Source organism: Erinaceus europaeus, chromosome 7 (assembly GCF_950295315.1).
Source record: "Erinaceus europaeus chromosome 7, mEriEur2.1, whole genome shotgun sequence".
Taxonomy (NCBI): Eukaryota; Metazoa; Chordata; class Mammalia; order Eulipotyphla; family Erinaceidae; genus Erinaceus; species Erinaceus europaeus.
In genome coordinates this window covers 99,986,407-100,006,144 of record NC_080168.1, presented here as the reverse complement: position 1 = coordinate 100,006,144, position 19,738 = coordinate 99,986,407, and the positions used below count along the sequence as shown (strand labels likewise).

Here is a 19,738-nt window from a genome sequence, read left to right as displayed (position 1 = left end):
TCCTTTTGTTGCCCTTGTTGTTGTAGCTTTGTGGTTATTACTGTTGTGGTTGATGTCGTTCATTGTTGGATAGGACAGAGAGAAATGGAGAGAGGAGGGGAAAACAGGGGGAGAGAAAGATAGACACCTGCAGACCTGCTTCACTGCCTGTGAAGCGACTCCCCTGCAGGTGGGGAGCCAGGGGCTCGAACCCGGATTCTTACACCGGTCCTTGCGCTTTGCGCCACATGTGCTTAACCCGCTGCACTCCTGCCCGACCCCTCCCTTTTTTTTTTTAACCAGAGCGCTGTTCAGCTCTGGCTTATGGTGGTGAAGGGGATTGAACCTGGGACTTGAGCCTCAGGCATGAGTCTGTTTGCATAACCATTATGCTATCTACCCTCTGCTCATCTTTCTTTCTTTTTAAAAAATATTACCTTTATTGATTTATTGGATAGAAATAGCCAGAAATCAAGAGGGGAGAGCATGATAGAGAGGGAGAGAGACAGAGGGACACCTGCAACACTGCTTTACCACTCTCAAAGCTTTCCCCCTGCAGATGGGACCCAGGTCCTTGCACATTTTACCATGTGCATTCAATCAGGTGCACCACCACTCGCCCCTGTTTTGTCTTTCTTTTCCTGTAAAGATGTACTGTGAGAGAGACCAGAGCATGCCTCTCTGCTGGGTATCAGACCTGAGGCTTCCTGTATGCAAATTCTACACGTTACCCACGGAGGCTCTTCCCCTGTCTTAGCCTTGACTGGGTCAAAGAGCCTTGGAGTGGTTTCATTGAGAAGTTGGGAAATCTAAAATAAACTGTCAGTTGTGACCCAAGTTTAACAGTGATTTCATTTCTTTAATTGACAGATCTTCTAGATACAATCTGATTTTTTAAAATAAGAGCAAGAGAGGGACCTGTTATCAGTCAGGTGAAGTTTATTAGTTCCATGAAAGAAAAGCACTAGGAAAACATTGAAATAGACAATACTTAGGAGGAGGTATTGATACTAGTATTCCTGCAAGTACTTGCAAAGCTCTCAATGCAATGTTCACACTGTCCTACCCCTATTCACATACTGTAAAATCCTTGAAGTAAGGAATGCAAATTCAGGGACCAGGTGGTGGCACGCCTGGTTGAGTGCAAACATTACAGCATGCAAGGACACAGGTTCAGGCCCCCTGTCCTCACTTGCAGAGTGGAAGTTTCACAAGTGCTAAAACTGTGCAGGTGTCTCTTTCTCCTCTCTTCCCTCTCAATCTCTCTCTGTCTCTATCCAAAGTAATAAATATAAGTATTTTTTAAAAAGAGAATGTAAATTCATACTTCTGTTTTACACAGGCCATAGCACAGTGTTCTTCTATAAGCAGTGATATGTAAATGTCTATTTCATGACTGAATAAAGTAAATATAAAGACCTGTTCACATGTCCAACACAGATCTACTTAAAGTTGTAGTGAATCAATTTCAGTTATTTTGAGGCAAGAGAAGATATCACAGAAAATTATAGTTTAAGAAAAATAGGGTTCCTGAAAGTTTAGGCTAGCTGTGCATATGAAGTAATGTGGACCTGGCTATAGATTTTTTAACTGCATTTTCTGTTAATTTATGACACTCTTAAATAAGGTTTTAGTTATGATTTACTATACAGGTTTTTATAAACGAAATGTCTGGTGGCCCAGGTATAGTGGCTATAACTTTGGACTTAAAACCATAATTCCTGCCATCATACGTGTCCAAGTGATATTCTGGTGTTCTCTCTCTCACTTTCTCCTTTGCCTACTGTTAATAAATAAATGAGTCTCTAAAAAGTCTTTAAAAATACAGTGGGATATTCTTTTTTTCTTTAAGTTTTTATTATTATTATTATCTTTATTTATTGGATAGAGACAGCTAGAAACCAAGAGGGTAAGGGAGCTAGAGAGAGAAAGAGAGACACCCACAGCACTGTTTTACCACTTGCAAAGCTTTCCCCCTGCAGGTGGGGGCCAGGGGCTTGAACCTGGATCCTTGAGCACTGTAACATATGTGCTCAACCAGGTGCGCCACCACTTGGCCCCTACAGTTCTACAGTGGGATATCCTTTTTTTAAAAAAAAACAAAATCACTTTTTCCCTTTTATTGGGGGATTAATGTTTTAAAGTCTCCAGTAAATACAATAATTTGTATATGCATAACATTTCTCAGTTTTCCACAGAACAGTACAGCCCAGTGGGATATTCTTACAGTACTTTACTCAGACTATCTTACTGTGTTTGGAGGAAGCTGGGAGTGGATTTGTTTTTGGGAATATCTGATTAAAGGGACTTGGCCAGAGAAAGCATGAGCAATGGGAGCTAGTGCTGAGTGTGATTTAATGCTGAAATTTCAAAGCTTCCTTGTTACCAGCTTGACAGGATTCTTTCTTTAAAACAACAGCAACAAATGACTTACCTGATGTCATCAAGAATGACTGTATTTATTAACTGATGAGAGCAAGACCTACCCTGGGATATGCAGTGCAGGGGTGTGTGTGTGTGTGTCAAGGGGTAGGAGCCTTATCTGTACAAGTCTTGTATTCTACCTTGAGCCACTTCTCTGACTGCAAGGATGGCTGTATTTAAATCAAGAAATTGGTCCCCATGACAAGACAAAGAAAAATCATACAAGAAAATAAAATGTCCTATCGAATATACAATATGTGATGCATCAGATAACTGCAAGTTAATTTTTCTTCTGTCTCGTTTTCTTGCATGAGTGGGAAATGGTTCTACTACTCATCACTGTGAGTGAACTCATAGTGTGTGGGCTTCCTCCTGGACTGTGAATTGAGGGAAGGTCCTACTTTTATGTAGGCCTGAGGAAAGTATTAACTTCTTAGAAGCTAATACTTTAGAAGGTAAAACATACAACTCTGGAATTGCTCAGGGACCTTAAAAATTGTGAGGAGTGGTGGTAGTGCAGCGGGTTAAGCGCACGTGGTGCGAAGCGCAAGGATGGGTGGCATAAGGATACTGGTTCGAGCCCCTGGCTCCCCAACTGCAGGGGGAGTCGCTTTACAAGCGGTGAAACAGGTCTGCAGGTGTCTGTCTTTCCCCTTCTCTGTCTTCCCCTCCTCTCTCCATTTCTCTCTGTCCTATCCAACAACGACAACATCATCAATAACAATAATTACAACAATAAAACAAGGACAACAAAAAGGAATAAACAAATAAATATTTTAAAAAATTATGAGGAGGGTAGAGAGGAGACTATCCTCCTCCTCTTCCTCTTCCTTCTCCTCTTCCTTCTGTTTCCTCCTCCTGCTGCTCCTCCTCCTCCCCCTCTTCTTTTTAAGAATAGTGACTCAGTGTCACTAAAGCACCATTAAGAAAATTATGCCCATCCAAATATGTACCCATCTCCTTCCCAATGGGAAACAGCTCTTGCCTTGACTTTTGATGAGATCTCTTCTGATTTTCAATGACTTGTGTGCTTGTGGACACCTGCCAGGGAGCTCTGCAGCTGCAAAGATAATTCCAGCCCACTTCCAACCCAGGCTAGTTCCATGTGGTTTTTCTCTTGCCTCAAAGCAGGCTTTCTGGGCTTGTTCTTTTCGCAATTGTCAACACTAGTTCTGCTCAGCCCCTGAAGATAAGCACGTAGGTCCTTCTTATTTTAAGATTTTACTGTTAAACAAAAAATAGCAACACAAGGAAATCATAGAAGTCCCAGACCTGATTCCTTTTGGGAAGTCCCTTGGGATACAGCTGTTACTTTATTTTATTTTATTTTTATGTCTTTTTTTTCTTTCTTTCTTTCTGACTTCTTCCCATTAAAGGAATAGTTTGGTCCCCAGAGAGAGCCAGATGGTCCCTCCAGATATTCTGTGGCCATGCTGAGGCCTGGAAGCTTCATTGCTGGGCATATCCAAGTAATTGGACTATATACCATTCAGGAGGTCTCCTCAAAACACTCATTTTTCTTTGACAACTAAGTAAGAGATTCTTACCCAATGTGAAACTTTCTTCCCTCAAATTCAGCTTAAATACTAACTAATCCGGCATGTGAATTTCAAATGTGAATTTCAGATATCTAATCAGTAAAAGTCATCCTCTATGCCTTTCTCTCTCTTCTCTTATTTATATATTATTATTATTTTTAAACTGCCACCAGGGTTATTGCTGGGGCTCAATGCCTGCATGACAAATTCACTATTTCTGTTGGCCATATTTTCCCTTTTTATTTGATAGGACAGACAGAAATTGAGAGAATAGGGGGGAGGGAGGTAGATAGAGAGGTAGTCAGGCATTTGCAGTCCTGCTTTATTGTTTGTGAAGCTTTTCCCTGTAGTTGGGAAATGGAGGCTCAAACCCGGGTCCTTGCACATGGTAACAATGTGCCCTCGACTAGGTGTACCACTCCTGCCTTCTTGCCACCGGGATTACTGCAAAGACTTAGTGCCAGCATGAAGACTTCACTGCACCTGGTGGCCTTCTTTTTTTTAAATTTTTTTTTAACATTTATTTATTCCCTTTTGCCTTTGTTGTTTTTTTTTATTGTTGTAGTTATTATTGTTGTTGTCGTTGTTGGATAGGACAGAGAGAAATGGAGAGAGGAGGGGAAGACAGAGAGGAGGAGAGAAAGACACCTGCAGACCTGCTTCACCGCCTGTGATGCGACTCCCCTGCAGGTGGGGAGCCGGGGTTCGAACCGGGATCCTTATGTCGGTCCTTGTGCTTTGCGCCACCTGCGCTTAACCCGCTGTGCTACAGCCCGACTCCTGGCCTTCTTTTTTTTTTAAACCATTTTTATTTTCTCTTATAGAGTAAGAGAGAAATAGGAAGAAAGAGGGACTAAGAGAAAGAGAGACAACTGACGCACTGCTTATGAGACTTCTTCTTTGTAGGTGGGACCAGGTGTTTGAATCAGGGTCCTTACACATAGTAATCTATGCTTTCTACTGGGTGTGCCATTGCCTGGCCCTTAAAGTCATTCTTTTATTATTATTTTTTTAGATTTATTTATAAATATTTATTTATTTTCCCTTCTGTTGCCCTTGTTTTTTATTGTTGTTGTTATTGATGGCATCGTTGTTAGATAGGACAGAGAGAAATGGAGAGAGGAGGGAAGACAGAGGGGGAGAGAAAGATAGACACCTGCAGACCTGCTTCACCGCCTGTGAAGCGACCCCTTGCGGGTAGGGAGCTGGGGGCTTGAACCGGGTCCTTCGCTGGTCCTTGCGCTTTGCGCCATTTGTGCTTAACCCGCTGCACTACCACCTGGCTCTCAAAGTCATTCTTTTAATAAAGAGTGATGACTATCTGGCATGGCTGGAACCCTCACCTGCTGAAATCCTCAAAGTCTGTGTTACTAGCCTTGCTTCTTCTGCAAGTTGACTTTAGATGACATCTTTTGATTTTGGAAAACAATATTCCAGACATGAATAAGAAGCTATGAGTCATGCAATAAATATAATACTAGACTTATGCCACAGCTGCTTTTAAAGCATTGTAGTTTAGTGCTCATTTAATTATCTGTTTGCTATAAAAGTTGGCAGTCTTGACTTTCCAATGTAAACAAAATAATATTTAAGTTTCTCACTACTTATTGCTGTAATAGTAGAAACATATTTTTCCCCCCGGTTTCAACTTTATACATTTTAAAGTGGGTATTTTTCAAGGAAGTTTAAATTTTTTTTTTTTTTGTCTCCAAGCTCAGTGCCTGCACTACGAATCCACTGCTCCTGGAGGCTATTTTTTCCATTTTGTTGTTTATCATTGTTGTTGTTATTATTATTATTGTCATTGTTGTTGGATAGGACAGAGAGAATTGGAGAGAGGAGAAGACAGAGAGGGGAGAGAAAGACACCTGCAGACCTGCTTGTGCAGTGACCCCTCTGCAGGTGGGGAGCCGGGGGCTTGAACAGGGATCCTTACACTGATCCTTGAGCTTCTCGCCATGTGCGCCTAACCTACTGCACTACCGCCTGGCCCCCTCAAGGAAACTTTTTAAAAAAATACATTTTATTCATTTTGGATAGACAGATGTTTAGAGGGGAAAGAGAGATAGATCGGTAGGCAGGTAGATAGATAGATAGATAGATAGGCAGACAGATAAGTAGATAGATGGGGGCCTGCAACACTGCTTCACCACTTACAAAGCTTCCCTCCTGCAGGTGGGGATCAGGAGCTTGAACTGTAGTGGGGGTGCTAAACCAGGTGTGCCACCTCTCAGTCCCACTTTTTTTTTTAACAAATATTTTTTCCTTGTCATAAACCCCAAAGAGGTGAAATAGAATATTAATTTGGAAAGTGAGCAAGTCCTTGTCACAGCTAACAACAACAACAAAAAAAGGATTACAACTGATGAAGCATTGCAGAAAGAGGTCTTTTTGGCAAGTAGGACACACATGAGTAGGTTGACAGTCTAGGGTCGAGACTCTGACTTGGAAATCAGGGAAATTTGATTTCTTTTTCAATGCAAGTTGAGCTAACTTAGGAGGTATTGATTGTCGTTAAATGGCCAGTACATCTCTGAAGCGAAGACAACACAGGAAAGCAAGTAGGAATCAAAAGTGTGCTTGGTGAGCATGAAGTGAAGGCCTATGTCAGCTAGCCTTAGGGCTGGATGTCTTCCTCTCCACTTCACCAGGCAGCAGTGGAGTGCTCTTACATTAATAAATAAATAAAATGTCTTTAAAAAGAACACTGGATGGATAAATTCATAACTTTTCTTTAAGTTTAAGGAAAGGTGTGCAGATATAGTATAATGATTATACAAAAAGACTTTCATGCCTGAGACTCCCAACTCCCAGGGTTCTTCCTCTGGGCCAGCAAGGCTGTCTTAGAAACAGCCTGAATAGCTAGCTCCTCCTGTGAAAGGAGAACACTAAACCCTCCATGGTTTGAGCAGACAAGAACTCTGGGAGATGAGACTACATGCAGTTTACCAGTTTATTTTTTCTGCATTCCCCTCCTTCTCCTAGTTCTCTACCTTTGTTTCGGGATATTCATTATCATCAGGGACACACTGTGCCCTCTAAAATATTGACCAAAGTCAAACATCAGCCCTATTTCTGTTGTTATTTTCATCACAGCTGAGAGAGACTAGAATAGTCAGTGAACATCTTATTAAGATCAAGAGAAAGCTAAATGAAAATAAACATGTGCTGAAGCTCTAATAGTATCAGTTGAGGAAGGGGAGAATTCTGTATCTGAGCTTGGTGCAAAATGTGAACAATGACTTCTTCTCAAGTGCTAAGATCAAGTGTGGCATTCAAAGCATCTTTACCTCAGGCAGCTGCACACAACTGAAGAGCTTACATATCCCTCATCAGCTTGGTTTACTTTGTGCCAGTGACTGATCTCATTTAAATGGATTCTTTTATATGAAATATATATCTTAGATTTATACCATTTCTGACATCATCTCCAAGTTCTGGGGACATTTCATCAAACCCAGAATGTACTACTTATAGAACAAATGTGCCAGAGTCATAGATTTTTGTTGTTGTTGTTGTTGTTGTCTAGCTCTTTTAGAGTGACAGAAAGAATGCACTTTAGGGAGTCAGGAGGTAGTGCAGGGGGTTAAGCATAGGTGGCGCAAAGCTCAAGGACCAGTGTTAGAATACTGGTTCAAAGCCCCCAGCCCCTCATCTGTGGGGGAGTTGCTTCACAAGCGGTGAAGCAGATCTGCAGGTATCTATCTTTCTCTCCCCCTTTGTCTTCCCCTCCTCTCTCCATTTCTCTCTGTCCTATCCAACAATGATGACATCAATAACAACAATAACTACAACAATAAGACAACAAGGGCAGCAAAAGGGAATAAATAAATATTTAAAAAAATGTTTCAAGATCATCTTGTAAAGTAAAATTCTTTGAAAAACCTGATCTACAATCAGACCTCAAAGGATCCTTGTTCTTTTTAGAAGGGAGTGATTTTTTACTAAGATCCTGGGGAATAACCAAGATGCTGGGGAATCTTCATAGCTGTTGGGTTGTCTTCATTTTCAAACCTATTTAGGGGAAATATATGTATCTGAATATAAAAACTTTAATTCATGCTGGTTAGTATTTATCACTTAAGTATACTATTTCTGGATTAGCAAAACAATTTCTTTTGTGCACTTTTATTTTCTGTTATTCTGTTGTGTTACATCTTGGTTCTTTAACATTAACATACTTATCTGTCTTTGACTAAACTGTCTATAACAAAAAAAAAACAGTATTAATACAACTGAATGACATTTCAGATTTCCTTGCAATTATGTTTGACCTTGAAATATATCCTACCATTGATATATGGCCATACTGCTATTATAAAATAGTTTATTTTTTCTGTGTTCTTATATCAATGGGATATTAGTTATAGTCTTTTGTTCTCATTAATTTTCAGCATTTGGGATTTTCTTTTTAATTTATTAATATTATTCAGACACTGTTCTGTTCTAGTATCAAAACTATGCACAACCCATCCAGAGAAGTCTGTTTTCCACTCCTGTATTCTTTACCATATGCTTTTATTGTATTTACATTTTAATGTGTTAATTATTATTTTTTGCCTCCAGGGTTATTGCTGGGGGTCAGTGCCTACACTACAAATCCACTGCTCCTGAAGGCTATTTACCCCCCTTTGTTGCCCTTGTTGTTATTAGAATTGTTGTCATTGTTGTTGGATAGGATAGAGAGATCAGGAGAGGAGGGGAAGACAGAGAAGGGAAGAGAAAGATAGACCCTTGCAGACCTGCTTCACTGCTTGTGAAGTGACCCACCTGCAGGTTGGGAGCTGGGGGCTTGAATAGGGTTCCTTATGCCGGTCCTTGTGCTGATCCTTGCACTTTGCACCAGGGGCACTTAACCTGCTGCGCTACTGCCCGGCCCCCATGTTAATTACTATTTTTAACCAGAGTACTGCTTAGCTCTGGTTTATGGTGGTACCATGGATTAAACCTGGGAGTTGGGAGTCTCAGGCTTGAAAGTCTTTTTGTATAATCATTATACTATATCTGCACACCTTTCCTTAAACTTAAAAAAAATGTTTTTGGGGGGGTCGGGCGGTGGCGCAGTGGGTTAAGCGCATGCGGTGCAAAGGGCAAGGACCTGCGTAAGAATCCCGGTTGGAACCCCCGGCTCCCCAACTGCAGGGGAGTCGCCTCACAGGCGGTGAAGCAGGTCTGCAGGTGTCTATCTTTTTCTCCCCGTCTTCCCCTCCTCTCTCCATTTCTCTCTGTCCTATCCAACAACGAACAACATCAACAACGGCAATAATAATAACCACAATGAGGCTACAACAACAAGGGCAACAAAAGGGGGAAAAATGGCCTCTAGGTATGGTGGATTCATGGTGCAGGCACCAAGCCCAGCAATAACCCTGGAGGAAAAAAAATGTTTTGGATTTGTCCACCCAGTGTTCTTTTTAAAAATATTTTTTCATTTATATGGATAGGAGGAGAGAAAGAACCAGACATCACTCTGGTACATGTGCTGCTGGGGACTGAACTCAGGACCTCATGCCTGAGAGTCCAGTACTTTATCCACTGCACCATCTCCTGGACCACTCCACTGTTCTTTTTAAAAATATTAGCAAATATAAATATCTTTGTATTTTTTTCATATATCTTTTCCTTCCACATTCCTCCTTCATCTTTATGACTAATACAGTTAGTCATAATTACATCATGAATACTGACTGTGGTTTAAAAATGACCTTTAAACATTAAGATACTTTTCTATGGTGTCAGGGCCTTTTGCATGCACAGTTCCTATGCTCCTGGGTAGTTTTTTCTTCTCTGTATGTGTTTGTGTGTATGTATGTCTGTATATGGAAAGAGAACGCACACAAACACACACACACACACACACACACACACACACACACACACCACACACACACCACTAATCCATCATCTATAGAGCTTCCCTTTGCTACCCATACATTTGCAGGTGCTCACCTTTGCTGGGGCTGGGTCCTAGGGCCTCACACATGGTTAAGACACCCGCTCTACCTGGTTGAACTATCTTCTACTAAGGAAACATTTAAAAAAAAAAAAATCTGTATCTACAGTACTGTGAGGGCTTAACCAGTTGTACCACCACCTGGCCCCAAAAAATCTGTATCTAAATGACAGTCTCTCTCTCTCTCCCTCCCCCCCTCTGTCCTTCCCTCCTAAATGGCAGTCTGTCTCCCTCTCCCTCTCTCCTTCCCACCTAAATGGCAGTCTCTCTCTCTCCCTCTCTCCCTCCCTCCTTGAAGCCCATTTTCCCATGGGAAACAATCATCATCATTACTTTTTTTTAACATGCTTCTCATGCCTCTCTGAAGAAAAGAGTTGCACACGATTTGGGATGCATCATGCACTTTGCCAGCTTCTCTGCTGCGTGGGCATCTTTGTCCTAAGGGGCGGGGGGGGGGGCGTTCACAGTTCCTCCCAATACCGCCCAGATGAGATGGGCAGTTGGCATTTTACTTGCGCTCTGCACCTGCCCCTTACTCCCGTTTGATGTCTTCTCCAGCCCCTCCTAAACCTTGGGAGAGGCGCTGAAATCTCTGTCACTGCTTTTGGTTCCCAGTCACTGTTGATTTCCGGGGGCTCAGGTTCCCAGTCACTGTTGATCTCCCGTGGCTCAGCAGCCCGGGGGTGGGGGGCGTGGGGGGGCGCAGTTGCTGGGAGGGGCTGGGCTGGGCGAGGGAGCTGTGGTGGCCCCGCCTGCTCGGTGTTGCCGGGATTGGGGGCGGGAGCGGCGCCTTGTCTATTCAGCTCGCTCGGGCCCTCGCTCGCTGCCTCCCGGCTGGAGTCCTCTCCTGCTTGCGCCGTGCGCGCTCCGCACTGCAGGTGCCCGCTGGCCTCCCGCGCTCACTGCGGCTTCCTGGACAACCCCTCCCAGCCCTCGGGCCCCAGCGAGCCCACACTCAGGCCAGGGCAGCGGGCGACCGGGCGGACGACGGCCTCTGCGGAGCCCCAGGGCGCCGCCAAATGCGGCAGGACAAGCTGACCGGCTCCCTAAGGCGCGGGGGACGATGCCTGAAGCGGCAGGGCGGCGGCGGCGGCGGCGGCGTGGGCACCATCCTGAGCAATGTGCTCAAGAAGCGCAACTGTATCTCCCGGACCGCGCCCCGGCTGCTCTGCACCCTGGAGCCGGGTGAGACCCGCAGGCTGCACATAGGGCGCTCAGCCGAACCTCGAACCCCGTCTGGGCCCAGGCGCGCCTCGGGCTGCGGAGCACCGAGCCCCGCGGTTTGGCGCAGGCCGGGAGGGTGAATGCGGGAAGCCTTGAGTGGGGTGGGTAACGGCCTCCTAGAGCGCGGGGTGGGGAATGTCTGTTCCCTCCTGCTGACCCCTGGTTCTCCCGCCCAGTGGCCTGTGCATGGAGCAGATGAGGCTCGGCGTGTGCCTGGGGCTGCTGGCCAGCTGTCAGCTCAGTGAGAAAGTGAGAAAGTGCCGGTGGCTGACAAGGCCATTGGAGGCTAACCCACCGATTGTGCTCCTAGCTAGCAAGAAGCCAGATCCTGAAGATGTGTGCTTGGCCGAGAAAGACACAGGTTTGATTCGTAGGCTCATTAGGCAAGGTTGTGGCTGCAAAGGGGCAATTAGGGGCGTTTTCTGAAGGTCTCTGACGTGTGAGCACTGGGGGTCGCTTCACTTATTAAAGAACCTCAAATGTGTGTGGGAAGCGGGCGGCAAACAATTCTGCAGGCAGAGATGATTTCTTATAGGTAAAGTCGAGGAGAGTGCTTGGGCGTGCTAATAAGCTAGGCCCTTTCTGCTGTCAGCCTGCGTTTATTTACACTCACTGCTTCTCAAAGCTGCATAACTTCACCACCAGGCATCTCTCCCTGGGGTTTTATGAGTTCGGTTCTGGCGTTGGTGCATGTGCGCTGAGCTTTCTGCCAAGGGGGAGCCGCCTGTACTCCATCAGTGCTTAGTGGTTCACTTGTCCCTGGAGGGGCACCATCTGGGTTCCTGGCTGGTTTGTCCTTCCCTATCCTTGGCCTCCCAGCGCCTTAAGGGATCTGTTAACCTGAGACTGCAGGGGAGAATTGACAGAGGGACTGAGCCCCAAGGGGTGGAATGCTTCGCTGCTTTTCTGACCTCGTGGTTTCTTTGTTTTTCTTCCCAAGGAAGTGTCTAGTTGCAGAGATTGTAGTATTTATTTACCGGCTTCTTTTACCCTTAAAATTTCTCAGATTAAAAAAAAAAGTTTTGTGTTCCTGAATCCAAAACAGCTGTGATTATCAGGTGAAATACATACCTTCTCCTTTCCCTTATTCAGTTAGAATAAAAGAGCTGAAAATGACCTAATTTCAGCTTTTACATGCAGGCAGCAAATGGTCAACTCCAGTTAAATCCTGTGACTCATTTTTGATCATTAGGAAATAGTTGTGGTCTTGACTAACACTAGCCAGGTTTCAATAATGCGTTGGGCATGATGCCCAGCAGGTGAGCTAAAAAAAGTCAGGGGAGCATATTTGATCATCGAGAGAACCTGGGGCCTTTTGGTCGATTGAAATAAATCAGTCCAAGGCAAAATTTGCTGGCTTTTGTTATAAAAGAAAGCTAAGGAATGGCATGACTATGTGCTCTGCTCTCCATTCAGCACTCTGTATCTGGACAGCAACATCTTAGTGGCTGTTTGCTTGTGTCTAAATCATGAGCTGCAGTTGGAGGCAACCTAGTGGCCATTTGTCCTGAAGTAGACAACGCCCCCCCCCAAAAAAAAAAAACAACAACAACACAGAATAGAAAATCTTATCTAAGAGCAGACTATAGTTTTGACCCACAAAACTTTGAAAAGATATATTAAAGTGTTGATTGGGTACCGAGGATTCTTGGTTTGATTTTAGAAATCTAGTATCCAACTTGCATATTCATATTGCATACTACTCCTCCAGGACTCCAGAAAGGATATCTGCATTCTGCCATGGGCTTGGACAAATCAGAAACATATTTTCCCAGCCTCTTAACTCCATATATTTGCTTTAAAGTTGAGTCTACTTTCTAATAAGTTTGCACAGTGTGAAGATTATTTCTAACCACACGATAACCCCTAAAATAGTGGAAGTTGTAGAGAAGTTTTTTTTTTTTTTTTTTAGTTTTTAAGTTTATTATTAATGGTAATTTACAAGATTGTAATATTACAATGTATAGGTCCAAACCACACTCACCAACAAAGTTTTATGTACCTATCCTTCCACCTCCCAAAGATAACCACCATAGTTCTCACAAGTCTTAGTTTACTTGATTCTATTTTTTGACAAGTTCATGTAAATTAGTTCACTAGACTTCACATATGAACAAAACCGTCTAGTTGTCTTTCATCTCTTTACTTAATTGTAATCTGCCAAGATAGTCTGAGGGTGCTTCTTCCCTAGCAAGTGCTCTCTGGGTTGGAGAGAACTCAACTGGAGCCAACCTAGGCTGCTGCGTGGGAGAGGGATCAGGAACTAGCATTGCAGGAGATAGACTCAGGAACTCTTGGAGCTGGAAGGCAATCCCAAGTGTGTTAAAACAGAAGAGCAGCTGTATATATACTCGCCAAGTAGGGTGGAAACAGGATGTGACATAGAGAGGGTGGAGTGAAAAGAGACTGGTGGAAATCAGGGTGACTACGAGAGGGGGCAGAGCAAAAAGACATCTTGAACCAGTGGGGATTAAACCAATGCCCTGGAGGCAGGGTGGTTCCTAGGTAACTGGTTATGTAAATAGACCGCAGGGATAAGCAGGGGGAAGCTGGCATACTGCCCAACAGTAATCCCTTCCAGCTCCGTCCATTTTGTCCCAAAGGAATATATATTCCGTAACTTCTTTAGCCACTCATCTGTTGATAGGCATTTAGGCTGCTTCCACTTTTTTGACTATTGTGAATAATGTAGTTGTGAACACAGAGGTGCATATGCCCCTTTTAATTAGTGTTTCAGTGTCCACTGGATAAATTCTAAAGAGTGGTATTGCTGAATCATCAGATAATTTCATTTTTATTTAAGACTGTCCATACATTTGTCTCTCCTCTCCTCTCCTCTCCTCTCCTCTCCTCTCCTCTCCTCTCCTCTCCTCTCCTCCCCTCCCCTCCCCTCCCCTCCCCTCCCCTCCCCTCCCCTCCCCTCCCCTCCCCTCCCCTCCCCTCCCCTCCCCTCCCCTCCCCTCCCCTCCCCTCTCCTCTCCTCTCCTCTCCTCTCCTCTCCTCTTTCTTTTGTTTCCAGGGTTATTGCTGGGTCTTGGTGCCTGCATTACGAATCCACTGCTCCTGGAGGCCATTTTTCCTACTTTGTTGCCCTTGTTGTTACCCTTATTGATGTCATCATTATTATTGTTGTTGTCATTGCTGTAGTTGTTGGACAGGACAGAGAGAAATTGAGACAGGAAGGGAGATAGAGATGGGGAGAGAATAGACACCTGCAGACCTGCTTCACCGCAGGTGAAGTGACTCCCCTGCAGGTGGGGAGCCAGGGACTCAAACGGATCCTTCTGCAGGTCCTTAATGCTTTGCGCCATGTGTGCTTAACCCACTGTGCTATTGTCCAACCCCCTGTCCATCCATTTTTCCAAAGGGGCTATACCAGTTTGTATTCCCACCAGCAATGTAGCAGAGTTTTTCTTTACAACCTCTCCAACTTCCTAGTTTGTTAATGTAAGCCATTCTCTCAGGTGTGAGATGGTATCTCAGTGTAGTTTCAATTTGTATTTTTCTAATGATAAATGAAGTAAAGCATTTTTTCATGTATCTGTGGGACATGTGTGTCTTTTCTTTAGAAAACTGTCCTTTGGCCCATTTTTATTGGGTTACTTTTGCCTCTTTTGTAGATCTGTACCAATTCTATATAGTTGTTTGATATTAGTTGCTTGTCTGATGTGTGCTGTGCAAATATCTTCCCTCATTTACTGGGTTGCCTGGTTTATCCTTGTGTAGTTTGATTTTGGTGTGTAGAAGCTTTTAGTTTCATGTAACCCCATTTATTTACTCCTGTTTTCATTTCCCACGCTCATAGGGTTGAGCCTTTCAATATATCTTTGATGTGAAAGACCTGCAAAGTTTCACCAACGTAATCTATAAATTTTAGTGTCTGGTCTAATATACAGATCTTTGATCCATTTTGCTTTGACCTTGGTGTATAGTGTTAGGTGATGGCCTTGTTTTACTTTTCTACATGTGGCTGTTTAATTTCTCAACACCATCTGTTGAAGAGACCTTCTTTACCCCATTGAATGGTTTTGGCCCCATTGTTGTATCTTAGGTGATTATATATGTGTGGGTTTGTTTCTGGGATTTTGATTCTGTTCCATTGATCTAAGTGTCCATATTTATTCTAGTACCATGCTGTTTATAATTGCTTTGTAGTAGAAACTGAATTTGGAGAGTGTGATATGAATTGATAAGAATTGATATGAATTGATATGAATTGCTTTGGCTGTTTGTGGTTCCACACAGATTTTTGGACAAGTTGTTCAATTTGCTTGATAAATGCCTGTTGGCATTTTATAGGGATTGCATTGAAATTACAGATTGCTTTTGGTAGAATGGTGATTTAAATAATGTTTATTCTTCTAATTCAGGAACATGGAATGTTCTTCCACTGCTGTGTATAATTCTAGCAATTTTTACAGTTTTTATTGTAAAGGTCCTTCGCCTCCTTTCATAAGATTCACTCCAATGTATTTTTATCTTTTTGGGTTCGATTGTAAATTGGATAGAGTTATTTTTTATTTTTATTTCCCTTTCTTCTAACTCCTTGTTTGTATACAGAAATGCTACAGATTTATGTGTCTTGTTTTTGTATTCTGCTACTTTACTGAATTTATTATTTCCAGCAGTTTTTTGGAGGAGTCTTTGGGGGCTTTCTATGTACAATATCATGGTATCAGTAAATAATGATAGTTTGATTTTTTTTTTCTTTTCCAATCTGTACGTCTTTGATATTTTTTCTTTTTTAAAAAAAACATTTGTTTATTTCCTTTTGTTGCCCTTGTTGTTTTATTGTTGTAGTTATTATTATTGTTGTTGGAGAGAGGAGGGGAAGATAGAGAGGGGAGAGAAAGATAGACACCTGCAGACCTGCTTCACTGCTTGTGAAGCGACTCCCCTGCAGGCGGGGAGCCCGGGGCTCGAACTGTGATATCTTTTTCTTGTCTGATTGCAGTGACGAGGACCTTGAGAACTATGTTGAATAACAGTGGAGATAGTGGATATACTTGTCTGGTTCCTGATTTTAGGGAGAAAGCTTTCAGTCCTTCCCCACTGAGAATGATGTTAGCTGTGGGTTTGTCATAAATGGTTTTTATTATGTTGAGGAATGATCTTTCTGTTCCCGGTTTCTGGAGGATATTTATCATAAGTGGCAATTGGATCTTGTCAAATGCCTTTTCGGCATCAATTGATAGGACCATGTGATTTTTGTCTTTCTTTTTGTTGATACAATAAATTACATTTTTTTACTTGCTGATGTGGAACCATCCGATCCCTGTTTTCCAGGAATGAATCCCACTTGGTCTTGGCGAACTATTCTTAGAGAGGTTTTCAGTAAGCCTAATTTGCTATCACATTTTAGAAGAAAAAAGAAAATCACAATCAAATTCTAGAACTGAATGTGATTATAGTGTTTGACATATTTTGGTCTATGAGCTTTTTTAAGTGATAAGTTTTTGTAAAAAATAAGAGATATCATATTGAGATTACAGAAAGGGAATATGTAGTATTTTTCACAGTAGCTATATTATTTTTGTGAAAAATGAGTGCCAAGCACCACTCCACTATCCAGTGGATCGCCTCTTGTCTTTTATATTTTGGTGCTAGGATCTGACATGAACACAGGACTTCACACATGCAAGGCCAGTGTTCCACTGTTAAAGCTACTTCCTTGACATTAAATTGTTTTTTTGTTTTTTTTAAATCCATCACTGGCGAAGGAACTAAGGGACTCACACATGCATGATACTATTGAGAAGGCTTTCAAATAAAGTTTTTAAGATCTATACACTTAGAATATAACAGAGAAGGGAGAGGGAGAAACACCAAGGCATTGTGCCACCATCCATGGAGTTCCTTTGGTGCTGTCCATAGTACTCCTATGTAGTTCTGGGGTTCAAACCTGAGATCTCATGCACTATAAGGTGTGTGCTCTACCTGTAGACTAATGATATTATTTTAAATATAGAACTTAAGTGGAAATAAAAATTATATGTCTCACTTTAATAACTTTATCCATATAATTTCATATAACTTCTTATGAAACTTATATGACCTCATGCTTGAGAGTCCAATGTTTTACCCGCTGTGCCATCGCCTGGCCCACAACTATTTAGCCTTTATAGTCCCATTTTTTACTTTTTTTTAATATTTATTTTTTATTTATTTTGTTGCCCTTGTTGTTTTATTGTTGTAGTTATTATTGTTGTTGTCGTTGCTGGATAGGACAGAGAGAAATGGAGAGAGGAGGGGAAGACAGAGAGGAGGAAAGAAAGATAGACACCTGCAGACCTACTTCACCGCCTGTGAAGCGAGTCGACTCCCCTGCAGGTGGGGAGCCGGGGTTCGAACCGGGATCCTTATGCCGGTACTTGTGCTTTGTGCCACCTGCGCTTAACCCGCTGCGCTACAGCCTGACTCCCCCATTTTTTACTTCTATTTCATACTCAAATCTGAGTCAAAGAAGTTTATCTAAAGTTGTAAATTACTTGGAATTAGAATTCAGTTCTATTTTTTAGCTGGTAGACTAAAATTGAACACAAATGCTGTCTCATCTTTAAGGAATACGTATATCAAGACAGGTTTTCAAGTATATGAAGTGGTTAGGAGTGTTGGACTCTAAAGCATGAGGTTCCAAACTTGAACCTCAGCATTATATATGCAAGTATTATACACTCTCTTGCATTAATCTCTCTCTGGCTCTCTTTTGCTCTTCATCTGTTCTCTCTTATAACAAGTATTTAAAAAACAAATAAAGTATATGAAGTGACCTAGGAGTTGATGCAGTGTCTAGAGCATTGGATGCAAAGACATGAGATCCTGAATTTGAATTCCAGTGTCACATGTGCCAGAGTGATGGTCTGGTTCGCTCTCTCCTTCTCACTTGTGTTAATAAATGAATGATAAAATAAAAGAAAACCTCCCAATAGAATCTCTAAATGTAGTACTCCATAAGAAGGCACCACTATTATTTTTATATTTTTGAGTTACAATTTTAATTATATTAAATTGTATAGTGTTAACTTACATAACTTTAATATACTTATAATAATTTTATAATTATAATTTTCTACCAAAGTATAATTAATACTTATCCTGTGCAAGTAGCCTAGAAAAGAAATTTGGGGGGGATTCTCTTTGAGTTTCACAAATGTTAATAACATCATGCTAAGGAAAAATAGTATGTTAGGCAATTTACAGTTAATCATTTTGCTAAGGTAGATGTTGTTATCCTCATTTAAAGATAAAGAATCGAGACTGAGACAGGTTAATGACTCCAAGCATGTGGTGTCACTTTTTTTTTGTTTGTTTTTCGGTTTTATCCTTCACAGCTGTGGTAAGCATCATTCTATGTGAGAACTTCATTCAGCTGCTATAGGAGATTTTTCTGTCATAACCAGTATTATTTTTTCTGTTATAATAATATTATTCATTTTCCTTTAAAAAATTGGATTAGGATTGAATATAAAATGTTTAAAATTTTTATGACTCAGTAGAATCCAGTCCACTTTTATTTTTGATGTAACTTATATTCTGTCAAACCTAATAGTTATTTATGTATTTTTATTTTAGGAGTTGATACAAAGTTGAAGTTTACCCTTGAACCAGCGTTAGGTCAAAATGGTTTTCAACAGGTAATTTAATTTTTTGGTTTTGAATATATTCTTATTTGAAGATACTAACAGAGCATACTCAAAGTGAAAAAATAGCACATGCTTTGAAATGTATAAGAAGTCAATTAAAATTATAGATAAAATAATTTATGGATATAAAATAATTATGTGACCTGGTTTCAGACTTTCACTGAAAATACTGTACTTATTAAATTAGCTACTGTGAAAAAATTAAAGAAAGCAATTGGGGTTTTAAAATTTTATTTTATTTGATTATATTTTTGCCTGGGCACTCTCAGTTCTGGCTTATGTGGTGCAGGGGATTCAACCTGGGATTTTGAAGCCTCAGGCATGAGAGTCTCTTTACATAACCGTTATGCTGTCTCTCTTGCTCTTTTGCTTTATTTTTAATGAGAGAAGGATACTGAAAGAGAGAGACAGCAAGATACACTGAGACCAGAGCACTGCTCAGTTATGCCTTATGATGATACCAGGCTTGAACCAGAGCCTCAGGCATGAGTCTCACTATCATCTCTCCAGTCCCCAAAAATGTAATTCTCTTACTCTGAATTCATAGAACATGTTTCGGTCTCTAAAGCAGGATTTCATAACCATGGTGTGCAACAGATGGGATGGGACTTGGGTCAGTCATGGACAGCCCTCAGATCAGTCCTATCTGGCTGAAGGGATCTTTGATTGATTACCCCAGTGTGCTGCACAAAATTTGTCATTCTACAGGAGTCAATATTGGGAAAAAGTTGAAAAGCAGGGACCAGGTGGTAGTGCAGCCAGTTAAGTGCACGAGGCTCAAAGCACAGGGACCGGCATAAGGATCCCAGTTCGAGTCCCTTATTCCCCACCTGCAGTGGGGTCACTTTGCAAGCAGTGAAGCAGGTCTGCAGGTGTCTTTCTCTCTCCCTCTCTGTCTTCCTCTCCTCTCTCGATTTCTCTCTGTCCTCTCTGACAGCAACAACAATAAGAGGGTAACAAAATGGAAAAAAAAAAAG

The 19,738-nt window shown here is 41.9% G+C and overlaps 1 protein-coding gene across 7 annotated transcripts in view; it reads left to right on the top strand.

The window, feature by feature from the left end:
• TBC1D30 (TBC1 domain family member 30) overlaps window positions 1-19,738 on the top strand; it is a 126,038-nt gene that overhangs the window by 60,840 nt on the left and 45,460 nt on the right. For 5 of the 7 annotated variants that reach the window (XM_060194993.1, XM_060194991.1, XM_060194992.1 and 2 more), the window contains one exon: window positions 18,691-18,752. In XM_060194993.1, coding sequence (XP_060050976.1) covers window positions 18,691-18,752 — 62 coding nt within the window. Of the gene's footprint in view, window positions 1-10,566; window positions 11,080-18,690; window positions 18,753-19,738 lie in introns of those variants that run through there. The other 2 variants (XM_060194995.1, XM_060194996.1) reach the window with 2 other exon arrangements.